Consider the following 20,184-nt stretch of genomic DNA (forward strand, 5'->3'; position numbering starts at 1 on the left):
GCATTCCACTGAAGCAGCCCTTGGCCCTGACAGAGCAGTCTGTGATGGCTATGTTCATTGTTCATGTGCTCAATAGGCAGCACATGGCGTGGGCAGCAGTCAGTGGGGCTAAATTTGTGCCTCTCTGCTCATTCCGGGGATATTTGTGACTTGCTCCTTGTTGACTCGTTGCGCTTCTTGCTGACAACGGGTCTCTGTGTGTCACAGACGGCTAAATCCAGCCAGCTGCGTGCAATTAGGCTGCAAAATGCTGGGGATGTGCATGCTCCGCTGCGAAGCATCAAGTGGTGATGATGTGCTGATTTAAAGTCTTTGATCATCTAAAAAATTGAATTAAATATATCTTCTGTCATTTTTTCCCAACAGACATGTTTTGACAAATTTGAAATCGTAATAAACTCAAGTCAATACATCACAATACTAATGAAAATATGTATTAAGACATATCCCCGTTGTCATAACACAAATCTATATGTAATAAAAGAAAATTAAAATAACAATGATGATTATTAATTGATGAAAACATATTTAAGCCAAATTAATGAAATCACTTATGTGTTAGTGCCACTAGCATAAAATAATAATAAAAATATCAAAAACTTTCAGTATTTATCTAGGAAATTGTGTCATAAGATAAGGTTTTGCGTCCTTTTATTTATAGTTTGCATCTATTTTTCGTGTTGTTATGCGTCTTTTGTGGTTTTGTGTCTCTTAGTTGGCAGTTTGTTTCCTTGTAGTCACATTATGCCTCTTTGAGGTCATTATGTCTTTTTTGGGTAGTTTTGTGTCTCTCAATTGATGATTTGTGTCTTTGTTGTCAGCTTTGTAGTGGGTTTTTTTCCTTCTTTTTTTGACATTTAGTGTCTTTTTTGACATATCCTTTGTCAAAACATATATCTAGATGTATATTCAGGAAAAAATATGAAGCCAAATTAATAAAATCACTCTCATGAAAATACCACAAGACTAAAATAATTTAAAAATATATATATACAAACATTTCCAAATTTATCTTGGATTTGTGTCCATAAATATAAAAGTGTAATAACTTATAGGAATTAATAGTGCATCTCACAGACTAAAATGCAATATTTTTTGTCAAATGTCGTTAATGATTTCATCCTGTCTGTGGCAGGCTATTTTGACAGACAGACAGGCACTGGTTCATAAATCAGTGGCCACATCTTTTCCCCCAGGGAGATTCACTGTTGTTTCCTAGGTAACAAGCACCCCCTCCTCTCCCTTTACCCTTGGTTCCTCTGGACTGTACCACTTTACTGTAGGGTGGGAATTGTTTATCGAAAAGAAGTACATTTCCGTGTTTAAATTGAACGCTGTGTGTTAACACGTTATAATATCATGCTTTGTGTCTTAGTTTCAGCTTATGATTTCTCAAATACTTGAGAATAAATGCGTTATTAATGTTTAGTACGTTGCACGAACCCCCTAGCGAAGCACATTCAACATTTCCTCGAACTGTCAAAATCGCTTGTTGCTTCCTACCCTAGCCTTAAAAGTAGTTAGCGAGCTAGCGTGTAGCGAGTGATAGCCCACTCCTGCCTTTCACTGAAATACATTTCGAAAGCGAAAAAAAGTTTGCCGCAGAAGAAAATAGTGTGAAGTCTCCGTCGAAGACTATTTTTTGCCGTCCTGTTCCGATCCGTGGGTCTCGTTACAACCGAAATAGCGCTCACGAGTAGCGGTGGCGGAGGCTGAAGTGCCGCTGGATGTGACAGGTTCGTCATCAGGTAAGCTGCAGGTAGTTAGCTTAGCAGCTAGCACCATTTGCCTATGGCATTTCTGTACACACTTGTAACGGCGGTTTGGTAAAAATAGCGGCTCTTTGGGCACGAGAGGTGGCTAAAAATGGTCCTAGTGATGTCATTACAGTATTATAATCATTATGCGCACATGTCTGGATCGCCATGCTAGCTCAAAATCACTGCTCATAGCTAATGAAAACAAGTGAAAGCAGCTCCATAAGGAGACAGATCAAATCAGCATGCGGAGTGGTGCCTGCGTGTCTCTCCTGCACGGTTAATGCTTTTTGGGGCATGCTGTTTGTTATTAGTGAGGTAACAAATGACCATAATGCAATCACTCGGGGAAAGGTTGATAATAACTCATTTATGATTGATTCCATGAATGATAATTTTAATGCTTATTATAAAACCTAATATATAGAAAAGGTAAAAGGTACAGCACAGGCCAAAAAAAACAACATAAAACATAAATTAACATCTAAAAGATGTCAGTAGCAAAAAATATGTCAACAAATGAGCAGATGAGATAGTGAAGTAACGAATGACTATAATGCAACCACTTTGACACAGGTTGATAACTCATTTATGATTGATTCCATGTATGATATTAATTATTTATTAACTTTTTTATATACATATACAAACCGTCAGGTGAAAAAGTACAGCACAGGTTAAAAAAAAAAAAAAAAAAACAATATATGTGATAGATTTGAGTTTAAATGCGAATACAAATGGTAAAAATGATATTGACAAATTAGCAGATAAATTAGAGAAGTAACAAATGACCATAATGCAGCCACTCAGGGGACAGGTTGATAATAACTAATTTATGATTGAATCCATGTATGGTGTATGTGTATTCATTTTTAATCTATTTATCTTATCAACAAATTGAACATATGGAAACATCAGGTAAAAGGTACAGAACAGGTTAAAAAAACTATATCTGTAAGATGTGACTGTAAATGCAGAATACAGGTGGTAAAAATGATATCGCCAAATAAGCAACAAGATAGTGAAGTAACAAATGACTATAATGCAGCCACTCGGGGACAGATTGATGATGATTGATTCCATGTATGATATTTTAAAAGAATGGAACATATACAAAATATCAGGTAAAAGGTTTGTCATAGGTGAAAAAAACCCCAATATATCTGAAAGATGTAAGTAATTATGCGGAATCCAAAAAGTAAATACATAAAGAGAAATCAAACAAAAACAAATCATAAAAAGAAAGACAGACAGGGGTACAAACATACAAATATAATGGTAGTCAGAGGATTCAGGGAAGAAAGGAGCGTCATTTTCCAAAAGCTTGACACTTGTCTGGATTATCATAACAACAGATGATATCCCCGGGGTTAAAGAAGAAGATTGAGTTGGAGGTTTTAAAGAAGTGAGATTCCAGATCTGTCCAATTTTTTTGGACATTTCACATCAAAATGTGTAATAGTTTCTGTGTTATGTTTAATGCAACCACTTTGACACAGGTTGATAACTCATTTATGATTGATTCCATGTATGATATTAATTATTTATTAACTTTTTTATATACATATACAAACCGTCAGTACAATGAACTTACTATTGTATGCTAAGACACAATAAATGTAATGGGACCTCGATTAATGGATTGTTAGATTTAATTGCTGTGTACAAGAAGAAATAAAATGGATCTAATGAGATGTAAGTGGAGGCACATTTTAATCTACTGCAGGATGGCTGAGCATGAGCTTTAACACCTGGGTGAGGTTAATAAGTTGTGATCAGGCTGGCTGTTCGGTCAGTAATTGGTCCATCTGAAAATGCAAATGGACATCTTGGAAGAGAATTGCACAAATGAAAGCATGGTGCAGACAGGCAACAAGCGTTATTAGCTATCAGTATCAGTATAACAATATAACTTTGGCTTGTTATATTGTGTTCATTTGGGCCATTACAGAAAATACACTTGACACATAGGTATCCAGAGCAACTGTGATTGTTTGTGAATGAAATTTGGATAATCAACAGTATAGATAATTGGCAAATAAAGTTTTATGGGGTCAAATTAGCATCAGGTAAACTTGCAGTAAATAGTTAATATGTAATTGATTAATCATGGGGTTAAAATGGTTTAAAAATTGATTTTATATCAGTATCATGACATGAGACTAGATATTGTCTTATATCATTTGACAGTGATCCTATTGTCTTATAATGTCTTATAATTCAGATATTGCAATATAGTAAGTGTTGTCTTTTCCTGTTTTTAAAGCCTGCATCACAATAAAGTGATGTCACTTTCTTAATTTAGGAATATTAAGGCATATATGGTGTGTGACCTTTTTTTTAAAAAAAAAAAAATGTTTTAAATGAGGCTCAAAGTAAAGAGGTTTTGATAAAATATCATCATTCTAAGCTCTGATTTGGTAATTCATTTATATATTTTTTATGATGGGAGCATTACTCGCACATGATGTGTTCATGGGTCATACGAAATTTGAAAATCCAATGATATCTTGCGTTTCTTACAGTTTCAGGCTATGATTAATGTTGTGTAATTCTGTCGATTTTTAAAAATAGGCATGTTGCCTACTAAAATTGGTGGTAAAATAAGTACAAAATCCAACCATTTAAATTTGTATGCCACTACCCTAAGACAGAATAACACACGCATTTCCTTCCTGAGTGTTTAATAAATTATTTGACATGCCTCCCACTTTTTGTACCACTCCCTCCCCCCTCATATAATAACAAACAGTCCCTGACCAGACCTTCCCAGCTATTCTATTTTTTTTCTTTATCCATTTAGTCATTATATCCAAATTTCTGATGATAATTTATCAAAAATCACATTATGTAAATATTTTGTGAAAGCACCAACAGTCAATCCTAAAAATCTTTCTCAATATCAATATATTCGGTAAAAAATATTGTGATATTTGTCTTTTTCCATATCAAGCCGGCCCTATCTTAAGCCTGTTGTAGAGCATCCGGTACTTCTTGTTTGATCTCAAGGAAACTTTTATAGTTTCCTTGTTTGATCTTTTTTACACAGTCTCATTGCACAGCCTTGAATTTGCTCCAAAATATACTGGTTGACCACTTGCCTACGCATTCATTGGACGCTTGTTTATTGTCCATCATCGTGTGGACTTGTGTGACAGACTTACCAGAATGGGCGTCAGGGGCGGAAGGAAGCACAACTCTCTGCCGCTTGATATTTGATTACGGCTAATAATAGAAAAAGACAGCTGCCTTTTCATTGATCTGTCTTTGGTGCCCTATTTCTGAGCCCTGTTTTTTTTCTCTCTCTGTCGTGTTTAACTATCCAGCAGCACCACGGCACAGAGTACAATATTCTGTAATAGGGAGCATTTTCAAACCCATCAATCTTCATTTGCCGTAATTAGCCATGTGTTTCAGAATACTCCTTTTGAAAATGAAGCCGCTTTGGGCCGCAGAATCCTGAATCTGGTTGTGTGCAAGCGAGCCAAGCCGTTTGGGGTCAAACAGGACAGGGATAATAAGAGGGGAGGGGACACGATGCGGGAAGGAAGTGGCTCGGCTTGTTTGTCTACCAGGCTTTTGTTTGTTTTCCTGTCGAACAAATCTATTTAGAAGGTAGGCTATCTGAGGTCTGCTGGTGGAAATTGTCTACAAGCAGGCAGCCTTGTTATACATTTATTGACAGTCAGTCAGTAATGTGGTTATTGAGAAGTCGGTTGCAGCCAAATGAGAAATTGATAAGCTTCATTCATCAGAAATAATGAAGCAGACTGGCCCATCCAACTGCGATTGTTCTGGATGAATGATGTTGAGTTGTTAAATTTTCTGGACATTACAGTCAAGTTTTATTCTGCAGTATTGTTGCCGCCCAGTAGCATCCCTGCTCTTTTAACCCTTTCTAACCTGGATGGACATCCATTTTTTTGTGCTGCTTTCAGATGCCTTTCACAAGTATTAGGAAAAGTTAATATATAAAATAAATATTAGTAAACCTTTGAACCCTGAGCAACTTGGCAAGAGATGTCCCACAAATTGCAAAATATAAATAGATTTAGGAAATTATTTTTTAAAAAGCAAGGGAAAATATTTAGGGCCGCTGTATATTTATAATTATCATATTTATATATTTAAAATTTTATGTTACAAAATTAATGTAATATTTAAACTTTTTTTTGTTTACCTTTCAGGTTGTTTTTTTTCCCGTTGTTTCTTTGGAGGTTTTGTGGTAGGGTTGCAGATTGTAAGTAATTACCTTAACCAATTATTGGTAAAATAGATAATTGATCAATTAATTAATTGTTTCAGAATTTTTTAGAATTTATTTATTTTTTAAAAATCTTTTCACTTTTTAAAAAAACGTTTTTCTGTAAAGTTTTTGGCGATTTTAAGTTTTTTAAAACTTATTCCAAACCATACTAAATGGGTTTTTTTCTTAATCAAAGCTCACAGCAACCTATTACATGTATTTTGACATAATTGTATAGCCTTTAGATTGATTGATTAAATTTCACGTTTGATTAAATTCTTGAGGACCACTTAATCGATCGTCAGTTACCAAACACCAAACATTGTCAGTGTTTGTTTGGTTTTTTTTTTGCTAATTTTCATGTAATTTTCTTTTACTTTTTACTTATTTCTTGCTTATTTCTTGGTGATGTATTCTTAAGTGGCTCATTGCTTTCTTCACGTTTTTGAAAGAAATCAAGCCAATTTACCCAGGTTTCAAAGGGTTAATCTGCTGCGTATGATAGTGACACTACATTCACGGAAGGTGTAAGCTGACACTTTTGCTTTCGACAAAGCCTGACATCCCCCGCCTTCCCGTCCATATAATGGCTGGTCCGTGCTGTTTTATTACAGGTGCTCTGATGCCTGAGGTGACGTCAGTATTCAGTGTCATGTGCTGAGGTAGACAATTTCTCATGCTAGAGAGATTAATCCCCCCAACCCCCATCTCCCCTGACAAATCTATTTCCTGTAGAGCATCAGATTATATATAGCTATTAAAGCACAATCAGCCAGTAAAAAGGTTTGTTTATCATGGAACTGTAAAGCATGTTTAACCTCATTGATGTCAACGAAACGCCCAGGCTGCCGCGTCATTCACAGCCTTTGTATGAGGCAGAGGGAGACAGACAGAGACACAGCGAGACAGACGGTACAGCTGTTCTATTGAATCTGGATCGAAAAGTCATGAAGCTGGATCTCTGACTCATCAGTTCTGTGACGCTCCGGTTTCACGGCTCATATGATGCCAAGCGGCATGTCATCGGCTGGGTGGGGAGGAGGGTGGGGGGAGGAGACAGAGCAAGACTTCCAATCCCACCTACAACCAGTCTTTTTCCAAATTCTGATGCAATAACAATAACAGAAATGTTCACCACTGTGCAATTTTCCAGTCCGGTGAATTTTAAATTGAAAAATAGGAAAGATTGCTTTTTGAAAAACGCGCAGGTGAGGAATGGAAGAGAGTAAGAGAAGGGGGGGAGAGGAGTGTCTGGATGGTGGATGAGTTTAGAGGACGGATGCTGAGGGGAGGTAGAGGAGAGTCAGGAGGGGGAGGAGGTGTGGTGCTCTTGTATCCTGGGGGGATGGTGTTAAATGTGATGATAGACAAGGACAAGGCTGATCTTCATTATGCGACTGCAGCAAATCTTTGATTATCGCTTACTTGCATTGCCCTGTATGAGTTTATATTTTGAGCTTCTATTGGAACAGTGGTTCCCAACTGGTCCAGTCACTGGGCCAAGATTTCTCCTGAGTCATTAGTTCAAGGTCCGGACTAAGGAGAAATGACCACATATTTAATTTAATTTGACAAAAAGTAATAATCTGGGTTTAAAACAGAATGAAATAAAACATATTGCAAGAATTAAGTGTAAATAGTTAAACCCAGGTTAAAACAAATTAGCATTTTTGTCTTTTAATTATTTGGTGATTTTTTGTTTTAATTGGATAAATATTTTTGGTGTTTTTATTTTTCTTAGAAAACCTTTTGCCATTTTTTTCTTTGAAAAAAATGTGCTAATTTAAAAGGAAAAAAGGCAGTTTTATTTTTACCTAAACTTTTTTTATCATTTAAAACAAAATTAAATAAAACATATTGCAAGTGCAACAAAGTCCATTTTGTTGAAACCAGGAGTGTTTCTAGGGTTTGATGGCATTTGGGCTTAGCCCTGACTTCTAAATGAAAAAAGGAAAACATGTCTTCCAAAGCTCCAAGCCTGCCAAAATAAAGATCCAAAAAAATGACACCGTTTATCCAACCATAAACTGTAAAATAGAAAATATCTTTTTATTTTCAAATTTCTGTCATTTCAACATGTCATGTGGGATGAAAAATAAATGCATTTTTTCGAAGTCACTCAGGAAGGCTCAAAAAAACCAAACTTTTAGCTCTGGGGAGGGTAAAAAATAAGACAGCCACCACAGTAACTAACGAATGGTTCCTTAGGCTTATTATTTTTTTCTTTTTGGTTGAAAAACAAACAAACAAACAAATAGAACAACAACATAATGCCAAGAACAGGGCTGTGAAATAGTTTCTGTTCTCAAAACAACAACAACAAAAAAAACATTCTACAGCAGGAAATCGCACCTCAAAATAACAGCTCCGTGCTTTAAATTCACTGCAGTTCAAAATAAAGTGTGTTTTTCACAAACTTGACATGGTTGTGAGTCCGTACAGAATAGACCTACGACCAACTTTTGGACAGCAACCCACCAGTTGGCAAACACTGTATTAGAAAACAGGTGATTTGATCACCAGGAGAATGGCAGAAAAGGAATAAATAATGCGAGTTGAGCCGGGCATGAAATTGGGGAAATACCTCCCAAGATCAGCATTCAGAGGTTGTTACTGTAAGCACAGTTTTCAGCCTATCACTTGCAATCGAGAGGCTCAGAGAGCTGTGATTCAGAGGAGCTTGCATTTTATTGGCTGGAGCTGTTCAGGGGCAGGGCCTTGCCACAGGCTGGTGGGCAGGAAGGGGCTGGCTTTAGGGGTGTAAGGCGGAGGGAGGGGGGGGGTTGGCTGGAAGTGTTTCAGCCAGATAGTTGGAGTAGACACTCTTCTGCTTCCTGCCTGCCTGCCTGCCTCGCTCGCTTGCTCCGTTGCTGAGAGAGAGAGAGAGAGAGAGACATCGAGAGAAAATCCCTGTCTAGGCATGGACCTCCGGCTGCAGCACTCGGCAGCTCGCGAGGAATGACAACAGTTCACATGGTCATTAACTCCAGTCGCTGAGGCTGAAGGGAAAGCTGTACTGTAGCTCAGTGTCACAGAAGCACCGGGTGAAGCGTATGTTCGGGACAGACAGCAGAGCTTCGGGACCCAGTGAAACGAGGTGGGAAAGAACCGTCATATTGGCTTTTTGTTGCAAAGATTTTTTTCAGGAGTTTTGCTGCAGTGTGCTGCATACCAGTCTGGGTGGGGAGGGAGGAGAGGTTTTATCTGTGCAAGAGTGTGAGGCTGAAAACGAGGGAAGAAAATATAGTGTGTGTGGGATAAATGCACAGGGAGCTTGCAGCCACGCACCCTTATTGCAGTTTCCAGCACTGTAATGGACTTTCTGTTTCGGCTCCTGAGGGAGAGGCATTATCACAGCAGTTGACTTGCCCCTTCCTCAGTGCAAATGTCAGGAGCTTTTTGCCACATGGGCTACATATTTTTCACTCTCTGGAGAAAAGCTTGTCCTGTTGTGTGGCCCTGCGCTCACAAAGTTTTTCCTCGTAACTCTTGGTGTTCAAATTTTCCAAATAACAAGGGCAAAGATTGTTTGGTCAGGACAGGCTCTCATGTTGTGACACTCTGCATTTATGTGGACACAAATAGCCTGTATGTGCTGGAACTCTAATCACATAATAATTAACCTTTTGAGTTAGATGAGGCACGGTTGACGTGTCCCTAGCTTTCCACTGCCTGTCTAGATTTGTGCTAGACGCTAGCAGCCAAAGCTGTGGACATCACTGGCCGCATGGAAAAGGCCAGGGTGGTGTCATACATCTGGCTGTGGATCAAGGGGAAGTGGGTGTTTTCTAAAATGGAACATCAGTTCAGCCCTTCCTGTTGAGAAAAGAATGGGATAAGTCTCAGACAAGTCCTTTTACTGTGAGACCCTGTCAGCCAGAAATCCCCTTTCTGTGAATTGACTCTCATGCAAATTGCACCTCGAGATGGTATTAAAAGGATTTAGTGGTCGGTAGCTTTTTCAGACATCTTCTGCATGAAAGAGGGGAGTGTGATTGCTCTGTGACACAAGGGTGAGTTTGCTGAATCATTGAGGTCTTGTGTTTTCAAGTGCTGTAATTTGAAGGCTTAAGATTTCAATTCATTGGATGTGTTTTACTTAATATTTCAAAATACAATAGCTTTAAAGGGATAGGTCGGATTTTTTTGAAGTGGGGTTGTGTGAGTTACTACACTATTGTCAGTGTATTACATACAGTAGATGTCATTTGGCACGCTGGAGGCAGGCTGGAGTCTGACACGGAAGCTAAGTAGTTTACTGCTTTGAATGATGACCAGCAACAAAATGTATTTAAAAAAAATACCACCTAAAAAAAATCAGTAACAGTGTCAGTGTATGCTAAATTGAGAGTATTTGCAATGCTTTACCTGTCAGTCTGAGGGTCCATTTTGACGGGAAAGCCACCAACAGATTCAGTTTTGTTAAATCCACCAGACCTCATTGAGAAAAACAGCACCTTTAGCTCACTGAACACAGGAACTGCTGGTTTACATCTGCTTTTATCAGCAGTTAATTTGTGTCATTGTGTAACTTTGGTGAGTCCAAACTAGCCCTTTTAAACGGCAAAGTCAGACAATAACACAAATAAAATAACGGATCAAAGTAGCGTTAGGACGGCAGCTGTATTCAGTGATGTTTAATCAATGTTTTTCTCAATGGGGTCTTGCTTTGAAGAAAGTAATATAACAGCTTATAACAGCAGAGAAAATACTGTCATTATAGCTTACACCTATAGTGATACTGATTTTTTTTGTAGGTGGGACTTTTTATAGGTGGAGACACTGTGTTTTAATCCTGGCCTCCATCCACAGCAGTATAATGCTTAGCTTCCATGTCAGACTCCAGCCTGCTTCTCCAAATTGGGGGTGTCCTGACTGGTATCCACTGTTTGTGGTATACTCACTATGGATAAATACCCCATACAACCCCACTTCAAAAAAGTCTGAATTATCCCTTTAATCTAGCATGGTTTTTTCCATTCTTGAATTTAGGAGAGTGTCAGTGGACGTTACGAGAAACAGCTACAGTAGCGCTTGTATGCTTTTCACGTCAGCCTTTTAGATCAAGCAAGCGGGTTTCCTGTGCATCATCATGTTTATCTGAACAGCACAGTTCACCTCTGGCTGTCAACTATACTGTAATTAGCTGATGACTTGCTTGAGTCCTGTGGCGAAGCAGGGAGTAGACAAGAATACTTACACAGTAAACAAGTCCATTTATAGAGCACAGAGCATCTCAGATACACATTTTTTCCTTACAAAACCTGGATGGGAAAAGTACATCATGTGTGTTATGTTACGAGACAGACCTCTGATCAGGAGAGGAAAGTCCCCATATCATGAGCAGGGCCATTCGGGTCACAGTGGTTTAGCTAAAGGCTATTATGATATGGGGCACACCTATCTGCTGACTCTGTGAAATGCTTCTTGTGTTGCCTCCGAACAGTAGCTTAGTCCTAGTATAGCCTCTGCTGAGCTCACTCACCCGTCCTTATCGCTAATGGTACTTGATGATATTGGAGGAGCTGTAGCTTATGCCAAAGACAATTTCATAAGCGTGGTAGTATTAAATACGAATTAGACTGTAGGGTATAGCCCTGCTCTGATCCTCTCTGGAGGATGCAAAGGAACATTTTGCAAGCTGGTGATGTCACACTGAGAGCCAGGTTTGTTCGGGGCATTTTGATAAAACCTTTACTGTTAGGCTCACTCACTTTCCATTACTCACTGGAACATTTTCCTGTTTCACTTCAACAATGAGGCCCTCTCTGCGCAGCCTTGAAAAACATTGACCACTTGTTCCTCTTGGCCATGCAAATGACCATAGAAGTGTGGTTTGCCAGCATAAAATGGTAATAAATTGAAATGCAGCCCCTCAGGTATCCAGTTCATGTGCTCGTCTGTCACATTTGTGTTTTATTTCACTGGCAACACCTGGCTGATGCCACGGCAAACGTTGTCACAAGGCTTATGACCAATGGAAACCAGGTAGCTTATCGTCTCTGCTGAACAAATACAAGCAGCTAAGATAAACTGCAGCACACAGACACGGCGCACAGATACCAGACTAATGGGTTACATACGTGGTATTCAGAGGTCAAGCCAATGACTTTCACTCGAGACGCCCCGGTCCCGCTGACTCTCATTCAATTAAGCAGACTGACCAAGATAATGCCCCTGCCAGCTGGCCTTAGTAAGCGTCAGTAATCCATAAAGTCTAGTACGGTGGTGCTTTTCTTCACATCTCTGCCCCTGCTTTATCAGGTCAGCCTGTCTGTCTGTCGCTGTTTGCACTGAGGACACAGAGGGGACAAAGGCTTCTTGCAGGAACTCAGGGACTAAAGATAAACAGGATATACAGTGCTGAGCAAGATTTGGCTCTTTAGATTTTGTTAAAACTGTGGTCATGTGTAACTGCAAACAAAGGATGACACATAAGGATTAAAGATCTTATTTTGGCAAAGTGAGCATTTATAATAACATCTACACACCCAGAATGTCTGCTGGGGAAATTAAGTCTCATTACAATACCTTGAAATGCAATATATTTCTTTTCAGAGCCATATTGTACTTGATTCAAGTTCTGTTTGTGTCACGGTTTGTCCCGGGAAGGACTCAAAACTGCAGAAACAGAACCTGGGTCAGTCACGAAGGTGCTTATCTCTGAGGTCGAAACGTTGGGCTCTGTATGGTCCCTTCCTACCTGCTGACCATCTGTCTTTCTCTGTATATCAGCGGCATTGTGCTTAAAACTTGACCTCTAAGCTCAGCATAAACTAAGCCAGGCTGCATGTACTGCAAGTGTAATGCACTAGCAGAAGCTAAGCTAGCCTAAGACAGAGGCGCACTGTCCAAAGACTAAATCAGAACTGCATGCATTGCCTCTTACCTCAGCCAGAATTTTCCAAAGCAGTCATTATTTCAAAGCGATTTTGTTCCACTGTGTGTTTGAGTTTCTCTTGGTGGGATATTGTTATCTGACAGAGGTAACAGTTTTCTCCCCGGGATGACAGTTTTGTCTACAGCAGGGGTTTGGTATGCTTCAGGAGAGGAAGCTCGTCTCTGCTCCTGCTGTCGGCTAGCATTAGCTAACGTGCTACAGCAGCCTTATTTCACTTTTGCACATACATACATCTCTTTTACGCAAATTTAGTGAAGCACATGCAGCACACTCCAAATTATGCATGGTTGAGAGTTCAGGTTTTTAGTAAACATTATTATTATTATTATTATTATTAGTATTTGAGAACCACTTGAGCTGCATCTTATGATCATTTTTACTATTGATTAATCTATTGATAATTTCTATCTGCTACAAATTATTGATGTCACATTGATTGCGTTTACATGGACATGAAAAACATGAGGCTTATCCAGGTTATGATCATTTTGGGGTTATGGTGTTTACATGAGCACAGAGAATTTATATTCTCCGTGTACACGATAAATACTGGGAACCAGGTTACTGATTACTTAAGCCTACTTTTGCAGGCGCCTGTGATGTTTACAAAACCAAACCAACCTACACTGTACATTTACCACTACTTCATCAGTACTGTAACAGCTGTCTAATCTGAGTGCTGACATCGACTTCCCCCTTTCTTTCAAATTACACTCACACACAAATGTTACATACTGAGCATTGTTCCTAAAGGGAGCTAAGCTACTCTTATAACACTGTCCGCTACTTTGACTGGTGTCAGTAGGGCTGGGTATCTCTATACATTTCATATATCGACAGAAGTAACCCAGTAACAAGTATTTTTGAAACATCTCTAGTCAGACGATACCTGCATTCAGTTCTTTTTACGCCACAGGTCTAATCTCAGACTGTCCTGATCAGTGTTGGAAATCAGCACCAGCCACCAGCCAAATGCCGGCAAAACCAGCCAAGTGGTGCTAGATTTGCTTTATTTACCAGCCACAAAAAACAACAGTAAACTACTGAGTGGCTGTTAGATTTTGGAATCTGCTAGCCACAGTGGCAAGTAGACAAGAAACCCTGCTCTGGTCAAAACTGATTCAGCAAACTTTATGTTGCTGCTGTCCCCGGTGCTGCTCTCCTCCCAGCTAATGCTCAGCTCAATGTCGGCCCCCTTTGCACGAGCTAACACAGCAGCAGCTCCTAACATCCAATGCAGAGCCCTTAAACGGCCCCAACATACTCACATTGACATCAAAATGGCTCAGCTCTGTTGTAAACACATAAAGAAGAGACTCAAAAAAACCTTACCAGAAACCGGTTACGTCTGTCTGTTTAAATGCACTTGCGTATCACTTATCAAGTTTTGTTTTGTTTTTTATTCAGCAGTAGGCACAAGTAGTTATGTCATATGATATTCTCGGAAATGGTGCAATCATAAAGCAAATGTTTGTGTTACTACTTTAATAATTGTCTTTTCTATCAATTGTGGATCCCGTTAATTAAAGAATTTATTCAGCTTTAGTCTTGAAGCATATTTTGTGCATAACAGTACCCATAATAACAATAAACAAACACTAGCTTGGACAGCAGTTAAATTCCCTGGGTATATTGCACAAAGGCAGTAGTCTATGTACTTTATGGGAGCAGACATGTGGTCATGTTCCTGCATGATTATTATCCCACCATCACCCACATGAGGGTCTTTCTGATCTGCAGTGCTCACCATTTGTTTTGAATACCTTTCATGACAAACATTGTTTGAATGTTGCCTGTTGAGTCCCCTGTGAGCTTTTCAGATGACTTTAACCAACCCTTATCCACACAGATGGGCCAGTCCATTTTATGAAAACTTTCAATGTTGTAAACCTTGACTTTCTCCACAAAAAATAAAAGTGACCGACGGCCATGTTCTTTAACCATTTTATCACAGCTTCCTCCATCAAGTCATTCCACAAAAACGGCACCATCGTCCCTCAACACATTCTGACAAAGTAGGTTACCTCGATCACACACCTCTCCTGGCTTCTAAAAATAAGAAGGGATTAATTGTTAAAGGTCAGATCTGACATGTTTCTTACCTGACTTTCTCTTCTGCTGCGATTGGCTGTCTCCCTGGGGAGACGGTGTGAAATTAAATCCTGCCTTGGAGAGTGGAGCCTGGGCGTCGGTGTGATCGGGCGAGGAAGCTTCTCATCTCATTTCACATGATCAGCACTAAAGTGGGACGATATGATTAGCTAGACAATGGTCTGGATTTTACTTGGGACAGTATAGTGTTGGTGGGTGATTTCGAGGGAAGGCATCCCATAATCAAAGCTAGGATGCATGGTCTTCTTGTCTTTCTGATCTTTCTGAGTTTCTCCCTTTGATATTTCAGACTTCAAACAAAACTACAAACAGAATTTAGAAGTCTCCAATTAGAGAGACCAAGTTTCAGACCGAGATGCATGATGATTTTCATGTCCACAGGACAGCAGGACAAAAATACTGCGCCAAACTCAAATCTGACTGCACCTGTATGACAGCTGTGTAAGGGAATTTCGTCCTCCCTAACAGTAGCTCAGATGGTTTGAGTACCAAGTCTCAACTTGCCTTTATTAACCCTTTGAAACCTGGGCAAATTTGCTTGATTTCTTTCAAAAACATGGGAAGAAGACAATAAGCAACAAAGAAAGTACCCAAGAATTAGCAAGAAATTAGTCAAAAGTACAACAAATGACCTGGATTAGTAAAAAATTGAATTAGAAAGTTAAAAACAGGCTTAAAAATTATAATAGTTTTGAGACATAATTTTAAATATGTAATTACAATCAATTTTTCATAGCTTTTTAACTTTTCTTTAAAAACAAACAAGGCAAACCAGACTCAGAAAAGTGCTTGAAAATTAATTTATTTCTGTAACACAATTTCAAATATGTAATTATAATAATTAGAGTTTTTTTTCCTTACTTTTTTCTGTTTTCCCCAGACATTTTTCTTGCAATTTGTGGAACATTCCCTATTAAGTTGCTCATTGCCTTTTTCCCATTATTTTGAAAGGAATCAATTTGCTCAGAGTTCAAAGGTTTAAATACTTGTGAAAAGTGTCGGAAAGCAGCACAAAAAAGTGATTTCACTCCAGTGGAGCTTGTCATATTCCTTTAGAGGTTGTTGGAAATATTGTTCTCCCAGTATTTAACATTGTCTTTGTGATTTCTCCCGCTGCTGTCTATTTTCCGTGGACACGTTTATGTGTTAGTAAAGTGGGGGATCTTTTAACCAGAGCTATGTTTTTACAACCCTTCTCCTCCCTCCGTCTGGTGTCCTCAACCCTCTTTTCCCGCCCCCAACTTAGCAGGAAAATATTTCCAGATGTGCCAAGAAAAGAGCTCCTTGTGCAGTAGCTTAGAAATGGATTTCATACACTCAAGCTAGAGGTCACTTCCTCAGATTGTTGCTCCTCCAATTGTCCCCCTAGACGACCTCGGATAACAAACAGAGACGAGTACCTTTAAGGCAAGGAGGACATCCCCACCCCCCCTCTTATGAATGTAATTTGACAAGCCACTGTCAATGAGCTGGTGTCTAATTTGGACAGTGGGAGACCAGTGAATATTGTGGGGTGCTGGGCAGCGTCATAATCGTGTCTGGCACTGGCATATGCATCTGTCTCGGTCCCTCTGTGGCCGCTGGACGGCTGCCCGGAATAGTGCTGTGCTGCGCGGTTTTCTATTGGCTGCGCCATCCCGCCGTGCATGGCTCTACAGGGCTGGGTTGGACCCTGGGGCCTTTTTCTATCTCTGCTCTGACTCGATGCTCTTGTCCACTGTCTCATAGCACAGAGGCTTTTGCCATTTACCACTTTGTATGCAATATGTTGGAGAGCCTGTAGGCTTGTAGGCACCTCGCACAACAGCAGTGTTTGTCGGACTTAAACTCAAGTGGCTTTTGAATAACCTCAGAGCGAGCACACCTCTGGGGCAGTACGCGGTTCATTTTTATATTCAACACCATTAATGCCTGTTGAATAGTTGCAGTGGTCGAAGAAGTATTCTGTCTCTTTACTTAAGTAAAAGTGCACATAACACACTGTCAGAATACTCTGTTACAAGTAAAAGTCCTGCATTAAAAATCAAGTAAGTATATTCAGAAACATATACTTACAGTATTAGAAGTAGAAGTACCCAATGCAGAAAAAAACAACCCTCAAAACTAAATATTTTAAAAAATAAAAATAAAAATCACCACCCAAAATATAAAAAAACAACAAAAAGAAGCACCACCCAAACCTCAAAATTATTTAAAAGAAATGTTGTGTACCTCTGAAATGTAGTGGAGTAAAAGTATAAAGTATCCTGTAAATAAAATACTCAAGTAAAGTACAAATACCTCAAATTTGTATGTAAGTACTTGAGTAAATGTATTTAGTTCCAAAACAGAATAGTCATATTTAGCAAAATGTTTTCTTTCTCTTCTCCAGATCACTGACAGAAAGTGCCTTGTGAGACGACATCTCTACTTGAAGATTCCTGGGCGTTTCTGAAGAGCTCCAGATTTTTCCCTCTGCAGTCGTGACAGGACAGGCGCAAGCACCCCTGACCTTTATCTTTGCCCTTACCTACGCTGAGTGCGGAGAAACCCCCAAGAGAGGCGGTGCAGCTGCTGCACTGCTGGCCAAGGTGCCAAAGCTTGAAGAGAGAAAGCCACAAACTTTGTGTCCTAAACTGTGCCATTGCACCTCAAAATAGCACCACTTTTGCTCCCCAATATCCAACCTTTGCACAGATATCATCACTCATACTAAGGTCGTTTTTAGGGACAGCTAGTAGAGCTTGTCTCTGAGCATGCCCCCTCGGCCTGGTCAGAGGTTCGCACCTGAGACTTACTGATTGATAAACAATTAGCCGTGTGACTGACAAACTCCACAGCAGCAGTGCAGTCCCATGCTCGGGTCACAGAGACTTTGCCAGTCCATTACCTCCACTTTCCTGTCCGCAAGGACAAACCTCATCCGCTGACCTGAAGCAGATCATTTATAGCTGCATGTTCCATCACTTTTAGTCGTTGTGCTTTTTATTTTTTTTTAACTGGAACACTCTGAAACGCCTCCTCAGAGGATAGCCTCCTCCTCGAACCAAGTGGCTCCACTCCACCACAGCTCCACAGCCAGCGCTGCTGACATGGCTCTAAACATCGCTTCGATACGGGACACAAAATGGCTGACCCTGGAAGTGTGCCGGCAGTTTCAGAGAGGGACTTGTTCGCGCAGTGATGAGGAATGCAAATTTGCCCACCCACCCAAAAGCTGCCAGGTGGAAAATGGGAGGGTGATCGCCTGTTTTGACTCGTTAAAGGTAAGAGCTTTTAAATGCAATAGGTATTCGCTGTGTTCTCTTGGGATTTTATAGTTTCACTTTATGGGTTAGGGTTCGTGTTACTTTTATTCTATTCTTTATTCCCCAGAGTAATGTTACAAAACCTTTTATTTATAGATTTCCTGAGTTTAACCCTTTGAAACCTGAGGAAATAGGCTTGATTTCTTTCAAAAACCTCGCAAGATGGGAAGATGACAATAAGCAACAAAAGAGAAATAATTAAAGAAGTAACAGCAAGAAACTTGTAAAAAGAACAAGAACATTTCCTAAAAGAATAGAGAAAAAGTAAATAAAAAAAACAAACAAGAAAATGACCTGATAAGAAATGGTAAGACAGAAATGAGTAACAAAAGAAGAAATTGAAAAAAAAGTTTGAAAAGAAAAATAAAATTTTAAAGAGGAAACAACCTGGAAAAAAGTGCTTACAAATTATAATAATTCTGTAACATAATTTTAAATATGCAATTATGATAAGTTGCTATATAGTTTTTCCCTGGCTTTCTTCTTTTTCCCCCCTTTTCATTTTTCCCCTTGCTTTTTTAAAAATAACTTTCTAAATCTTCTTATTTCCTGCAATTTGTGGAACATTTCTTACCCAGTTGCTTATTGCCTTTTCACCCAAGTTTTTGAAAGAAATCACACCAGTTTACTTCAAGGGTTTAAGTATTTGTGAAAGGCGTCTGGATGCAGCGCAATAAATGTGATGTTGTTTCAGGTTCCAAAGGGTTAATTTGTTGTCATGAATTCCTGGCATACACTCCAGAAATCATGTTCTCTACTCCATAATTCTCTTTACACAACCTCATGGAAGTGTCAAATGATAAAAGCAAATACGAATAATCACATTGCATCTCTGCCATACCAATATAGCATCTGACATAAAGCTTTGTGGTTCCTAATGGTCGGTGGGTGTTGGTTGTCTGCTCAAATTAGCATGTGTGTCAGGTCTCCATGCTGTGCTGCAGTTAGCAGAGCAGTCTGACCTATGAAGCTAAAGGCCAGAGAGGTCTGTTGTCATGTTCACTGTCACCACAGGTGTGTGCGTGTGTCTTGGGTTTTTTTATACGGTAAGTTCATCTAATGTTACTGTGCCCTGTCCATCATCTGTATTTGCCGGCGAACATCTGATCGCCTTAAGTCATTCCAGGGCTTCTATTCCTGGGTGCATGTCAGCTGTCACACACCAGCAACAAGTAACATAAACAACCAGAGCTTTGTGAAACGTTTGGTTCTCACAGATCTAAGAAGAGGTGTAGGTATCGCTTTTTCAAGTTGTCAGAACTTTAATTGGATAAAATTTGTTATTATTGACTATATTTGGTCAAAATCCAAAGTTCGACACCTTTCAAACATATTTAAACCTTTGACCCAGAGCAACTGGTGTGATTTCTTTCAAAAACATCTGAAAAAAGGTAATGAGCCATTCCAAAAGTTGCAAAAGAAATATTTTTAAAAGGTAGGGAAATATGTGTAGGGAATTAAGAAAACAGCTAGGGAAAAACTCTTTTTGTGTTATCATAATTACATATTAATAACAGAATTTGCAGCATTTTTAAGCTCTTTTTATCAGGTCATTTTCTTGATTTTTTTAACTTTCTTTTTTGTCTCTTTTCTCACTCTTTTTTATTTTTATCTAATTGTTTTACTAATCTTCAGGTAATTTTCTTGTGATTTTAACTTATTTCTTGTTCAGTTAAATTCTTCAGGACCGATTAATCAGTCTACTAATTCTTTGCTTATGTTTGGGTCATTTCTGCTTTTTTTGGTTATTGCCTTCTTCTCCTGTTTTTAAAAGAAATCACACCAATTTATTCAGTATTCAAAGGGTTAAAGTCATGTGGAAGTATTTATTCCTTCAATAAAGGCCTGTTGTTTATTTGTTTACTCCTCTCATGACGTTAT

At 39.1% G+C, this 20,184-nt stretch overlaps 1 protein-coding gene across 12 annotated transcripts in view; it reads left to right on the top strand.

Annotated features, from left to right (window-relative positions):
* Window positions 1-1,305: 1,305 nt before the first annotated feature.
* mbnl2 (muscleblind-like splicing regulator 2) overlaps window positions 1,306-20,184 on the top strand; it is a 78,435-nt gene continuing 59,556 nt past the window's right edge. For 4 of the 12 annotated variants that reach the window (XM_042512994.1, XM_042512995.1, XM_042512993.1 and 1 more), the window contains exons 1-2: window positions 1,308-1,748; window positions 17,388-18,261. In XM_042512994.1, the coding sequence (XP_042368928.1) occupies window positions 18,088-18,261 (174 nt within the window). In that variant the 5' untranslated portion in view covers window positions 1,308-1,748; window positions 17,388-18,087. Of the gene's footprint in view, window positions 1,749-8,871; window positions 9,101-9,910; window positions 10,017-17,387; window positions 18,262-20,184 lie in introns of those variants that run through there. The other 8 variants (XM_042512990.1, XM_042512992.1, XM_042512991.1 and 5 more) reach the window with 5 other exon arrangements.

This window comes from Plectropomus leopardus, chromosome 24, assembly GCF_008729295.1.
Source record: "Plectropomus leopardus isolate mb chromosome 24, YSFRI_Pleo_2.0, whole genome shotgun sequence".
NCBI lineage: Eukaryota > Metazoa > Chordata > Actinopteri > Perciformes > Serranidae > Plectropomus > Plectropomus leopardus.